This window comes from Castor canadensis, chromosome 6, assembly GCF_047511655.1.
Source record: "Castor canadensis chromosome 6, mCasCan1.hap1v2, whole genome shotgun sequence".
Classification (NCBI taxonomy): domain Eukaryota; kingdom Metazoa; phylum Chordata; class Mammalia; order Rodentia; family Castoridae; genus Castor; species Castor canadensis.
In genome coordinates this window covers 3,345,003-3,359,374 of record NC_133391.1, presented here as the reverse complement: position 1 = coordinate 3,359,374, position 14,372 = coordinate 3,345,003, and the positions used below count along the sequence as shown (strand labels likewise).

General features: G+C 47.4%; 1 protein-coding gene across 1 annotated transcript; it reads left to right on the top strand.

Moving 5' to 3' along the window:
* The first annotated feature begins 7,177 nt into the window (after nt 1–7,177).
* On the top strand, nt 7,178–14,189 carry LOC109685327 (RB-associated KRAB zinc finger protein-like). Its single transcript, XM_020162124.2, has 3 exons — nt 7,178–8,049; nt 8,301–8,396; nt 9,251–14,189. Exons 1-3 carry the CDS (start codon nt 7,893–7,895, stop codon nt 9,616–9,618), a joined length of 621 nt encoding a protein of 206 aa, XP_020017713.1. The 5' UTR covers nt 7,178–7,892; the 3' UTR covers nt 9,619–14,189.
* The last annotated feature ends 183 nt before the right edge of the window (nt 14,190–14,372 follow it).

Below are 14,372 nucleotides of genomic sequence, written 5' to 3'. Positions count from 1 at the left end.
TTGTTTTTGATGAGGGAATGGTACAGATTCAAATTCTACTAAATTTGAATCTGTACCAGTGGGACTTTTATGGCCCTCCTAGAAGTCCCCATTTCCAAACTAAAGTGTTAATAGGAAGGTCCCCTTTGGTGTCATCCAAAAGGAACTGAATGGCCCTGTTTCCCATGTCCAGCATCACCCTTGGCTCAGCCCCATGTCTGAGAATGGTACAGGTGGGCACTGGCTGATTCTGAAGGTCTTCTCACTCCTGGGTCATCATTTGGTGAGAGCTCAGCCTGAGGTTCCTTTGGCTCTCAGGACAATCAATCTTCCAGTAATCTTCCTTCCCACATTGCAGGCAGGAGTTTCAGAGGGCTTTTCCTTACTGGGACCACCTTTCTTCTAGTGTCTGGGCTTTTTGCAATGGTGGTAGGCCCCTTCAGGGTCTCCTGGGTTTTGCCAGGATGGAAAAGGGTGGCCTTGTAAGTCAGTCAATATCTGGGCTTTCCTTTCCTCCTTTTGCACTCTTTCCTCTGACCCTTCAAAATCCCCTTCTCAATTTTGATAGAGAAGGCTACCTATAGTCAATTTTTGTAATCTTCTCCCATTTTTTGGCAGTGGGGTTGAACTCAGAGCCTCATGCTTGCTAGGCAGGCACTCTAACACTTGAGCCACTCCTCCAGCCCTGTTTGGGGTTGGATATTTTTCAAGATAGGATCTTGTGAACTATTTTCCTGGGCTGCCTTTGAACTGCAATTGTCCTGATCCCTGCCTCCCAAGTAGCTAGGATTATAGCCATGAACCACCAGCACGCAGCTTTTAACTTTCTCCTTATATTTGGGGCAGACTTGGTGGCAAATTTATCTCTCAAGATAAGGGACCCTCCATTGAGGTAGGGTCCATAGAGGTATGCTTGATTAGAGCCTCTTTTAGTCTCTCTGTTGGATTTTCATTAGGTCTTTGGCCAGTGCTGGACAATTTAGTATAAAGGTTTCATTCTACCAGTGTGTAATCCTTCCACTATACAAATTATCATTTTATCTCTATACCAGTGTCACCCCATTATAGTCCCAATGGAGATCATATTGGGGGACTGCTATTTTTCCTATGGGGTATTTAGGGTCAGTCCTGTGGAGGTCAGCAAAAGCCTGAGTGGCGTGGTAGAAGGCTTCAGTGCACTTATCAGTATTATCAGAGAACTTCCCTAAGTCCTGTTTGATTTGTTCTAGATCCTGCATAAAAAGTTAATTGGTTCTGGGAGGGGGGCATAGCTCAGTGGCTGAGCACCTGCCTGGCAAGTGCAAATCCCGGAGTTCAAACCCACGGACTGCTCCCCAGTGTCCTCCAGCCTCCTGGAGGGGGAGACATTTGGCAGGTAGAGGTCTTGGATAGGAAAGGAATCCAGGGTGCGGAGACTGGGATCAGGAGCAGAGGGGGTGCTTGGTATTGGGGAGTAAAGTGAGGAAGGGGCTGGTGTTTTGGGGTCCAAGTTAGGAGGCTGGAACTATAGAGAATACCCCAGGTTAGGTGACATAGTTGAAGGGCCCAATGTTACCAGCAAAGCAGAGTGTAATCTGTAGGTAACTCAGAGATTTTCCTGGTCCCTCAAAGACAAGAAAGCCTAGATTATGGGACTTCTAACCACTTTCCCTCTTTTTTTTTTTTTTTTTTTTTTTTGCCAAATAGATTCAATTGCAAAATAGTATTAAAATGTATTCTTCTGTTTTCAGGCCATTTTCTCTACTCTCTAATTGTGATCGTGGCCAGGCTGTGTTGCAGAAAAAGATGAGCCTTTTTCCTGAGGGTTGTAGGAAACCTGGCCCAGTTCTTCAGAATGCATCCCAAAGGAGAGTGCAAAGGGATAAAATGTTGGGACCCCAAAAAAGAAAAGAAAGAGTGGTGCTGGAGGAGGGGCTCAAGCAGTAGAGTGCTTGCCCAGCAAGCATGAGACCCTGAGTTCAAACCCCAATACCACCAAAAAATAAAAAAAGAGGTTCCTAGAATGATTTCCCCCATAGGCTGTAGAATCTTGGTATAGTGAGGTGAACCATTAGGTCAGGGGAGGTGTTCCCCATCTTATGCTCTAGTGACATCTGGGTCTTCAAGGTGCCCCTCGGCAGCCCCAGGAGACTGGTGTAATGTGCCTGTCCAATCCCCATCTGTCTAGGTCCCTCTTATCTTTTATTGGGGTACCGATGGATTAAAAACTTGCACAATCTCCTGTCAACTTCTGTAGGGAGGGAGGCTCATTACGAACTCAAGGGAAGACTCCTTATTGGTGAGAAGTGTGTGATAGGGCAGACCTGTAGGGCCTTCATGTCCTGTGGACAGCTGGGAGTTTGGGACAGAGAGGAACATACCAAATGACTGAGAAAGGCAGGGAAAGTGTTGGGGCAAACGTCTGACAAGCTGAAAACTGGAGCCACATTGCCCTATAGCAAGTAACCATGGGGGAGCAAGAGGGTCCAGGTTGGGTGGACCCAAGCAAAGAAACCAATAGGTGGGATGTGCCCAAGGAGCCTCTTCAGAACCATCACAGGTCAAGACAGGGGGTCTCTGTGTGGTCTGGGAGACAGCAAGGGGGTCAAAGAAAGAACACAGCATGCTCTGTAAAATGAAGCCACAGGTGGTCATGCAATGAATCAGGCTTAGAAACAGACAGGACAGAGACCGAAAAGACAGCTGGTTCCAGAGATACAAGGTGGTCTTGAAAGAAGTGACAAAGAAGACAAAGGGGGGGCGTAAAGGACCGATAGTGGACACCACAAAAACACCAGTATCTGAATCTGAATAAAGCTGGCACACACAAGAGTGGCGAGAAACACAGCAAAAATGGCAGGAGCACCCCATAGGATGAAGGCGACCACCAAGAAGGCTCAGCTCAGATCCCTAGGCTAGGAGGAGCTGGTGTTGTGTTTAGGCCATGTCTCATCTTAACCGTGAGTTTAAACTCCCATTTGCAGCCTTCATATTGGCACAAGAGGGCCTCCTTCCCTCTTCTCCTCTACCTCTTAGGGCATGTCCTCTCCTGTGACTGACATCTCCCTTGTTCCCTTGTTCCATAACACAAATTGTGACTACCCTTCACCACATAAGACAAAACCCACAGAGAGACACCATCTGCCATTATAATAAGATTAAAACGACATGTGAATGACCCAAACATAACTCTTGGTCACTCCAAATGGCTTAAGCCTGGTAGTGTGTTTTGGCGGCCTTTGCATTTTTTTTATAACTAGACAGGGTGGAACATGCAACTTACATAGAGCTGACCACCTTGTCCTCCAGATCGTTGTGTTGCTGGACATGAACCAAACACTCCCTCGCCCCTCTGCTGGCATTCACTGCTGTCTGAAGACTTTAACATTTCTAGTTAGTGAGGAATTCTTTCAGCTCCTCTATGTCAGAAAATGTCCTCATATTTCCTTTGCTTTAATGGGATTCTTGCTAGAGTGTCCCCAACACTTTAAATGTATTCCTCCCCCTCTTCTCAGTTGCAGTGTTTCTGAAAGAAATCTGATCTCACCTGACTTTGTTCCTCTGTATATAAATATGTCCCCCACACTGTTTGCATAGCTGTTTTAAAACTTTTCTCACCAGTTTGGAAGTTTTAGTGTGATTTGTCATAGTGTCCCCTTCTTCATGTTTCTGTGCTTGGGGATTGTTGAACTTTTTGGTTCTTGGGTTTGTGGTTTTCATCAACTTTGGGGGAATTCTCCCCTTCATTGCTTCTCCAATGCCCCAGCTTTCTTTGCTGGTTGAAATTGTCCACAAGTTCCCCCAATGCTCTTCAGTTTAATTTTCCTGTCGGTTTCATTGTATACGGCCTCGATAGCTCTGTCTTCGAGTTTTCATGTTTTGTTTTGTTTATCCCTGAAATGCCTTTGATCTTGTCCAGTGTAATTTTCACCTCAAATTTTATACTTTTCACCAGTAACAGTTCTGTTTGGGTCTCTAGTCAAGTTTTTGAACATGTGGAATACAATTATAAACTGTTCTGGTGTTCTCTACTAGTTATAACATCTCAGCCATTTCTGAGCTAGTCTTTATTCACTGGTTTCTTCCTCATAGCTTATATTTTTCCTGCCTATTTCTCCCACTCTCACCTCCTTCTCCTAAGCTCTGCCCCTTCTCCCCTGTTCCACAGTCTGGAGAGGTCCTTGTTTCCACCTCTGATGGGTCACCGTCCTTCACTGCATAGGGACCAGTGTCTTGAGAACCATTGCTTCTGTGTGTGGGAGGGTTGCAGGAGGAGGGTAAATCCAGTCCATTAGTTCATCACCACTAAAAGCACATGTCTTAATGTTTGAGTCATAGTTAGAAAGCCTTACCCCACATGGAGGTTACAGAGAAATCCACCTGGTTCCTTCTTTTCTTGTAAGGTTTCATTTTGACATTTAGATCACTGACCCAGTTGGAGTTGGAGTTTATTCTTCTATGGTGTGAGGTATGGATGCAGTTTGATCCATGTCCAAGTGGTTAGCATTTGCTTTAACAAATTTGTATTAATCAGTCTTGTGTGACTGCAATGAAACGCCAGAGGCAGCTCACTTGTAAAGAAAAAAGGTTGCTTATCTCACCAGTTTGAAGGTTCATGGGTGTGATGAGGCTACAGCTCCATTTTGGGCTGTGTCACATCACAGTTGAGCTATGTGTTTAGGAGCTCACATTACCAAATAGGAAAGTCAGAGTCTGGTGTCCCTCAGTCCCTTCTGAGGGCACAGCCTCTGAGCTAAGGACCTCTCATTAGGTCCCACCTCCCCAAAGTTCTACCACCCCCTAACAGTGCCACCTGGGGATCAAGCGTTTAATCACAGTGCACTCTTGGGGGACACTTAGGCCACACCCAAACCATAGCACAAATGATTGGGACATTCCTGTTATCACCTAATCAGAAAAGTCTTTCTAGATTCACTTTTCTTTTTCTGCTCTTTCGGGTTTTTTTGTTGCTTGTTTGTTTTCATTGGTTTGGTGGGGGAAGTTGGGGTGTTTTTGTTTTGGTTTTGGTGCTGGATTTTGAATCTAGGGCTTTGTGCATGTTAAGCATGTGCTCTGCCCCTGAGCTACACTTCCAGCCCTACCAAGCTATTTTAATCATAGAGGCCATGTTTAAAACCTAGTACTGTTAGGCCCCTTTCATAGCTTGTTTTCCATTTACAATTTTCCTGGCTGTTCTCCATTCCTCCCTTCCCAGTATGGACTTCTGTGTCATCTGGAACAAATTCTGGACCTTGTGTCTTTGCAGGAGTAAGCTTGTTGTTTTTGTTAGGATCATATTTCCATAAAGTAACTTAGGGTAACTGACACCTTTATGTTATTAAGTTGACCTGTCCAAGAGTAAGGAATATTCCATTTGTTCCTCTCTGCCTGCATACCTTTCAGGAGTAAAGATATCCTAGTAGAAACACCCTGTGTGCATTTGGGTTGCATCTTCTTACTCTATGAGAGCAGGGCTGTTGATTTGCGTGTTACCTGCACTGTGACATGACAGTTGTTTTATGGATTTGGTCTCATCGTCAGTTCTCTGAGTTTTAATGTCATCTGCAAATGAGAGTCATTTCTCCTTGGTTTCATTCCTTTAGCTGTTTCCTCCCGTTGGAGGAAATGAGTGTTTTACCTCGCTCCTGATTTTAGTGAGAGTGTGCGTCTTTTCTCCACTGAGGAAAATCCCGACTTCAGTATTCATTTCCATTTCTTATTTTCTGAGAAAGTTCCTGAGTTACTATTCTGTGTCCCCTTTGTTAAACAAGATTCTTATGTGAGGATTTTTTTTTTTAAACAATCCAGTCTCTAAGTTCTAAGCATTCTTTGCCCAATGCTCTTGTTTTAATTATTTAAAAATATGGGTCAGGAGACATAATTTGAGTTCTGCTTCCTGTATGAATTTGGTTCCACTGGTGTTGATCACTCATATTGATGCTGCTCTTTCATTCATGCTCTTTTCCTCAGTTCGCCAGTGAGTCTTGCTTTTCTTTTGCCGTTTGTAGCGAAGAGCAGCCAGTGTGAATGTGCTCCAGTGATTACCCCAACTGATGCCTGGTTCATTTCTGGAGACCATGGCTGCGGAGTATGAGAGCTGTCTGGGAGGCCACCTTGTTAGATGGCCATCACTTCATTTTCCTAGAAGAGGAAAAGCAGCAGCCAAGTCAATCTGTTCAAATTGCTTTCCGTTAACAAGGGTTTTCTACATTTGCTGTATGGGAAGATCCACGTACAGTGTGGCTAGGGATAAATAAATACTCTGGTTTGCTGAGACAGCCCTGGACTGCACCTGCATTCCTGGTGTCCCACCCAGAGGTTTCTCTTTGGACAGTGCATACATGGTCGCCCTGATAATGGACTCTATGACATCTGGCTGCCAGAGGTTTCTCTTGCAGACTCAGCACTTGTCCTGCTGCTCTGTAAACTGACCCCAGGTACCAAGCAAACTGCTCGGGTCCTGTGGCTCATTTTCCTGTCATCAATCTCTGTTCCTACTGGAGCCCCAGCCTGTTAATTGGCCTCAAGTCTTCAAGGGCTCTACTGGAGACTGCCCACTTTGCTACAGGCAGCCTGGATACAGTGTGTGTCCCAAGGCTCTGATTTCTTGGGTCTCCTTCTTGTCTCTGTACATCAAGGATATGCATGAGACACTGCTGGTGGAAGAACTTCTGTGTTCCGGTACTCTTAGTAGAATGGAACTAATTTTTTTTGTTGAGTTGGACTTATTTTCAAGGCGGGAAAATAATTGTGTATGTTTGATTTACTCTCTTGAGTTAGAATTAATTGTTATTACTGTTATTGTCAGAAGCTGACTTTGGGAATGTGCCTTCTTGGCATCTTTTGACCTGTTCTTCTTCGCTAAACACTTAAATATTGATGCTACTTCACTGGTACTTTTTATACCTCATCATCACCTTTCTTCCTTAATCCTGTAGAATACACAGTTCACCTTTCAGGACTTTAAATTAATTGGATCTGTGAAGCCTAATTGGAACATAGAGTTGAAGTAGTTTGGGTTGTGTTTGTTAATCTTCTTCGTATATCACGCTAATAACAACTTCAGGTGTTCATTCAAACTATATATTGCTGCAAGAATAAAATGTTTGAGATATGATGCTTGAGCTGGGCTGGGGGGGTGGCTCAAGTGGAAGAGCACCTGCCTCCAAGCACAAAGCACCGATGTCTTCAACCCCCAGTACCCCCTCAAAAAGAAGATGTTGCCAGGTGCCAGTTGCTCACACCTGTAATCCTAGCTACTCAGGAGGCAGAGATCAGAAGGATTGTGGTTTGAAACCAGCCTGGGCAAGTAGTTCATGAGACCCTATCTCAAAAAACCTTATCACAGAAAAAATAGGTTTGTTGGAGTGCTCAGTGTGTAGGCCCTGAATTCAAATCCCAATACCACAAAAAATAAATAAATAAAGATGTTAAGCTGAAACTCTAAGTAAAAAAAAAAAAAAAAAACTTAGCAATGCGGTTAACCAGAGGTAACTGGCTATGCAAATAAAAGAGGCAAAAAGGATCTGAGAGCTGAAACTGGGTGAGAGCACCAGGATAGTGATGAGAAGGAAAGAGACAAAGCCTTAGTCGAGTGCTGAGGACCATGAAGGGATCTGAAAGGGGAGGGAATGGCCAGCAAAGAAGACCCAAGAAAGTGACAAGGAGTAAAACACATGTATTTGTTTATATGTGTCTCCTCGTTAGGCTGTCACTGTCTTGAGAATGGGAGTGGGGTTTTACTTGTATCCCCAAAACTCACATAGTCTAGTTGCAAAATGGGAACTCAGTTGTGTTTTGATTTTAATTTTTGTTTCTTACATATTGAAAACCTCAAAGGTAGTCAAGCTCCAATATCGTTTGTTAAGTTGTTCAGTGTTCACAGTTAACTGTACCAGTGAACTTGAGAAAATCTTGTCTCCAGTGCCTTTTTCATGTCACTCAACTCTGTGCTGCCGTTGCAGGAACCGGTGTCCTTCAAGGGCGTGGCTGTGGACTTCACCCAGGAGGAGTGGCAGCAGCTGGACGCTGACGAGAAGACCACGTACAGGGACGTGATGCTGGAGAACTACAGCAACCTCGTCTCCGTGGGTGAGGCCGCTTGCTATCTAAACACTTGAAATTTAGACTCTTCTTGAGTTTGAGGAAACAAATGGTAAGCTCTTTTTAGTTCCTTTTGGGCAGAGGTCAAGTTTTGTATTTTTACCTCTCCATTGGAAGGTTCTGATTTTGATAAGTAAAAAATGGGGTCTTTATTGTATAGCATGGGTGGCAGCATCTTCTGCAGTCGATTTCTGAAGTCAGCCAGCTAGTCCAAGTACCTCTGCATTTCTTGTTAACAGGGTACGATGTTACCAAACCAAATGTGATCGTTAGGTTGGAGCAGGGAGAAGAGCCATGGATGATAGAAGGTGACTTGTCCTCTCACAGTTGTCCAGGTGAGTGAGTAGAATGTCAAATTTTAGAAAATGGTCATCCCAGTTGTAGGGCAGCTTTAGGAACTTGATGCTTAAGGCTTTACACCAGATGCAACATAGGAGTATGGAAACTCTTGTTTGTCTTCAGAAAAAGTATTGTGATAGGGACGTGACCAGTTGGGGAAATTGTAGTCATCACATTGAAAGGAAATTTATAATTAAACATAATGAGCATTGACTTTGTATCATAAACTCTTCTAAGCCCTGGTTGTGAGGTCTCTCTAAATGGTAGGAAATTTACAGCAGTGTAGAGAGACAAAGATGTGGGAAGAATCTAGGGTGGTCATCTTGGTATGCAGTGATGTCTTGCCATTTAATATAAATTTTGATGCATTTCTCCCAGACGTAGTCCATACTTAATATTAAGTTACCTTTGCACATGTGCCCAGTAATTATTCTCCCACTGACCCTTTTCCTCCAAATCATCCCACTTCTTCCTGGATCAGCACCCTTTCAATGACTTTACACTCTGCTCATAATTTCTTGGGTTTTTTTTCACCTTTCCTACCAAAGATTGACTATTTGTAAAGTAACAAAGGTGCTTATGTTCAGTGTGGATTTACTCACTTTTTCCACTACTACTGAGTTCCTGCCCACCCTCCTCCTTCCACACATCTCCCCACCCATGTATGTGTGCATGTGTGCAAAAAAAAAATCAAAGGAAAGCAAGCCCTATACACTCATAATTAGTTTTATTTGTGGACAGTGGTCCTAAGTGAGAATCAGTCCCACAAATGAAATATGTAGATACCACTCCCATTCGGTAGCTTGTGTGTTCAAATTGACAAGGTTTATTTAATTGTGCTTCTTTTCAGGAGAAGTCTGCAAAGCTGGTGACCTAGTAGAGGACATTGAAGGCAAGCATTTGAGGCAAGCTGTCGACATCAACAACCAAGACCTGCTGGAAGACAGAGGGTGTGCATTTGAAAAAATGTGCAATGTAGAATCTCTCCTTGTTTCACCAAGCATGATAGCTCACAGTTGTGTCTCCTGTGGAAAGAATTTAGAATCTATTTCAGAATTAATTAGTAGTGATGGAAGCTATGCAACAAAGAGATTTGGAGAGTGCATTGAATGTGGAAAAACATACGGAGAGACACCCTATGAGTTTAATCAAAATAGGGATGTCTGTTCTCAAAGTGAGGAAAGTGTTCTCCGGGAAAGAGCATCTGGGATTTCATAAGAAAAGAAATCTGTCGGAAGGCTAAGAGGGATGAAGAGGAGTCAGTGGCATGGAGTGGTCAGGCAAGGGGGTTTCAGGATTTCCTAAGCAGACATCAAATCGCCCTGGGCACACTGCAAGGACACAGAGGTACCTTTACTCAGCCCGAGGACATTAGGATGCTTGCTCTGCAGACTGCTAGGGCAGGTGGGTGCAGTCTCCCCCCATATCCTCAGCTCTGGTACATAACACTGGATCTGGAAAGAAAAAGGCTCCCTGAACCAGTGCTGCTCCCCATGGAGACCTCTCCCCATGTCCAGCTTCCGCTTTTTTCTACTCCCCACACCCCTCCTTTCCACACCCCTTCCCTTCTCTCTCTAATCCAGCCCCATGTACCCAAGATCCCCACCTGCTGCCGTTCCTCTGGGGAAACTGAGTCTTTCAGCCCATGGACCTGGATCAACTCAACTACCAATTTGTGGAACAGGGGCCCAACCCATACCTGTTAGCATACACGAAGGAAATCGTGTCTGGTTTGCACCTGGTTGTCCTCCTCCATGACATTGGCCGGGGAGCTGGGGAGATAAATCAGGGCAGTTGTCAGAGGAACAGCCAGGGAGCAGCTGCACCCGGGGACAGGGATGGTGCAGCAGAAAAGCCCCGGGGATCTTCATAGAGAAGGCTGGGTGGTAGAGAGGCCCGGGGGTATCAGAACATGTGAGCAGAGAGGGTCACAGAGTGCAGGCCCTGGACTCAGCGCCCAGTCCATCCATGAGAACTGTGTGGACTGGGGTCATCCAGCAGAGCCTGTCGGCAGAACGCCATGCCAGGATAGGGTGCCATGTCAGGAACAGACTCGGGGCAGCAACCTTTCCAAGCTCAGCTGAGTGCTGCCTAGGACAGGCTGGGGTCCTCACCCTGGGCTGACAGTCGGAAGGCCACCTGGAGGTGAGGGGTGGGAACTAGTTTACTGAGAAACTGAAATGGGGCTCGTTTTCCTTGGCATGGGGCTGAAGCCTCTCCTGTAGGAATTCAGACATTGTCAGAGGGATACTGCCTTTCTGTCCCAGAGTTGGCGACGGGACGGTGATGGAAGGAGTCCTTGCCAGCACCTGCCGGAGGAAGGCTCTCCTAAAACTAAAATTTGCTTGGCACCCCCCAGCTCTACAAAGTAAGAAGTCGTGAAAGCTTTTGGACCTTGGATAATATCACAGCGCTGGCCCCTAGGGTGACGACGCCATCGGTCTCCACAACACGGTCTGTGTTAGAGCTCTTTGGCCAACCGCACCCAGACTCACAGGTGACACCATGAGTGTTAAAACTCCAGGGCCTTGTATGTGCAGCCCCTCCCCGCTGATGCTGACTCAGTTACAGCTGTCAGTCCTAAGGGGTGGTGACCTGCTGTGACAGCTCGAGGGCCTAGGTCTTTGGAACCACCAGATTTGACAGCAACCTGTGACACAGCTGTGGGGCCTACGGGGTCAGGACCACTGGTGCTTGAAAACAGTTGTTAGGACCAATGTCCTAAACCTCGGACCTTGCTAATGGGTGCGTCACAGCTCTCTGCCTTAGGATGTTGGGGTTCTCAGGTGTTTGACACTGGCTAGAGGTACAACTGTCTGGTGGGCAGTTCCGAGGAGCCTTGTCAGAGGCACAGCCAGGGAGCATCTGTGCCTGGGGACAGCAGAGAAGCGTGGGGTTGGGGTTTCTCACAGAGCAAGGCCAGGTCGGAGGACAGAGGGCCAGGCGGAGCAGACCCTGTGAGCAGAGTTTCACAGTGGTCAGGCCCTCGGCTCAGTGCTGGCAGGACTCCATGGCAGGACAGGGTGACATGACTCACAGGATATCTTCAGCAAGCATCTTTGGGGGGCAGCTTTTCCAGGCCAGTGTGGGTGCTGCCCAGAAGTGGGCGGGCGTCCTCACCCAGGACACTCAGCAGGCCACCTGGGGGAACAGGTGGTTTTAGTTTGTTGAGAAACTGCAGTGAGGCTCCTTTTGTTTTGGCTGTGGCTCAAGCCTCTCTAGACTTCCAGCATGCTTAGAGGGCTGGCTGTGAAATGTCACAGGATCGGGGACAGGGCAATGATGGCAGCTGTCCCCCTCAGCGTCCCTGCCTGAAACCCTGTGATGAAGGCTTTCCTTCAACCGAGCCTGCTGACCCGACGCTGCGAGGGGGCTTCCCTGTCACCCCCACCTTAGTGCTCACTTCTCTGGAACCTGTGGACACACAGCTGCCCCGTCAGTGGCAAGTAGATGGAATGGTTCCGTTGTCACAGTGTGAGCTGTGACCTCCCAGGGTCCACGTCTGGGACAACCCACCTTCCCCACCCAAGTCTCTCATCTGCACAGCAATACCGCCTCAGCTCCTGCTCCAGGACGGCCGAACTCAGCGTTCAGCCTTTAAAGTCCTGAGAGACATGGCACACTGACCAGCTGGGCTGGCACCGTCTCTATTCAGGAGGTAGCTAGTGGGCACCTATGGAATATGAGGCATGGGGCAGGCAGCGGGCTCAGGGTGAATCCTCGGGAGGGAAGTGGTCAGTGCCCTGGATTCACATAAGGAAATTGAGGCAAAGGAGACATGACAGAAGGGTCTCCCCACCCCCACACCTCCTATTTCTCTCATCCTGCTGCAGAGGCAGGACCCCATGACGCCTGCTTGGGAAATTTGCAGGTGCACAGAAGGGGGTCTTCATGTCTATGGGTCTGTGTGGGACCCCCTCCCACTTACCTTCCTATGACTGTCGGTGGAAATGCACGCTGATTCCATTCCCTGGTGGGGGCTGGAGATCCAGAAGTCCTGGGCAGAGGCAGCCACAGAACAGAAACCGCACTCAAGTCCTCAGACATGCAGGCCCAGTTGCACCCTGGGAAGGCAGAGAGATGCACACAGCCCACCCAGAGCAGGAGCTGGGTTTCCCGCTTGCCCGTGTCTCTGAGTTGAACGTGGAAGTGGCTCCACCACGGTTAGGGCCATGAGGCAGGTGGGCAGGCTGCTTGTCCATGAATGAGTTTTACTTGGGGCCCTTACAGAGCAGTGGGGACCGGCACATGCTGGCCTGCCTAGGCCACCACCCATTGGTTATGTGTCCGTATACTTACAGGCAGCAAGGAGGAATCTGTGCAGGGGGGCACTTGTTTTAGAAACTGTGCCCCACTTCCCAGGAGGAAACTAACAGTGGCAGTAGGCTTTCTGCCATCAGATGAAGAACTGGTGTCTTACTCTCACTTCAGCTCGGGCGGTGCCTCTGGTCAGTCATGTTGACAGCTCTCGCACCGAGACGGCGGTGCTCACATGTAATCCAGAAGACCCCTTCTCCCACACTTGGGCGAGCAGCTGTGAGGCCCTTGGTCTGTCCCTCGCAATGAAAATGAAAGCTCCCTTGCTAGAGGGTGAGAGGTTCCGGGGCAGTTGTTACATTTTGTGTCTTTTTGGCAGCTTCTCACATCCTTTGAAAAGTAAATGTAGCTGTGGGTACAGGTGGTGTAGCTAAGGTGGAGCAATTTCCTAGAACGGGCAAAGGGCCCACCTGAGAAAATGTGTGACCCAGCAGCACACAGTAAGTCAGTCAGTGTGAAGGTCTGGGGTGCTGTGGTAGTGAAACTCCAGCTTCATTCCCAAGTTTGACAAGTTCTTGTCAAGAGAAGAGGAAAGTCAAATCCCCCCAAGCTCATCCTTACTTAGCCAGTCAGGGGGCATGAACTCATCCGTGAGCAGCCCCATCCATTGTGACCTTGGAACACCCAGCTCTGGAACCCACCCTGAGCTTGGTGTGGGCTGGGAGAGGCAGGCAATGAGGCCATCAGGCCAACCTGCATAGGAATGGAACGTCCTGACGCTGTTTGCCTTTCCATCAGGACATCACCGCCTGTCCGCTGAGGTCCTAAATGACAAGTCTCGTGGGAGACCTTTCGGCAGCCATGTTTGCAGCTGCGGCCCTGGGGCACGCTGCCAGGCGCCACTCGCTGAACTTACATGGCACTTCACGCCAGACATCTGTGTGCTGGGTGACGGGAGGAGCTCACGCCCTCCGGCCCTGGCGTCCACCACCTGTACTCAGCCTCCTTCCTGGGCTCCCTGGACGAGTCCCTGCTTGGATCTTGAGTTGGCCGAGATGTTGAAAGGCCATCGGTTTTCTCAGTCAGAGTCATCTGAAAGGTGTAGCAGAAAGAAAGCTGATCGGCACCCACAGTTCTACAAAGGAACAGCTCTCTGTCTCTGCATTGAATCAGTTCTGTTTTGGTCATTTGTAAAAAGGGCTGAAGATGGATGCCAGCCAGACATTCAACTGCTGCGGGGAGGCTCCATCTTTTTCCAGGTCTCACAACATTCAGACTTGCCTTCCTTGAAGTCCACTCCACCCACCTCCCCACCAACTGGGATTACAAATCTGTGCCACACGTTTCACATTGTAATTTTGAATTGTAAGAACTTGTCACCTTTCTACTTATTTGAATTAGCAAATGTGTTCATGGAGATGGGTTGAAAAATGAAGGTACAGATTTAAAAATCTATTTACTAGGAACAGAAGACTTTTAAAAATCTTCTGTCTACTGGGAACAGACTGAATAAAGGCAGAAAATTCACCAAATACTTAGGTACAGTAACCGTCTTTTAGGTACAGTAACCATCTTTGTGATAACCACGTGACCGACCGTTCAAAGTGTAAACACACAGATCCTAACAGCTACGGAGGGTGCTGCTCGTCTGTGAGCTGGCCTACTTGTAGTAGCCCTGTGAGTAACGAGGGTGGACCATCTTCCTGCAAAGATTT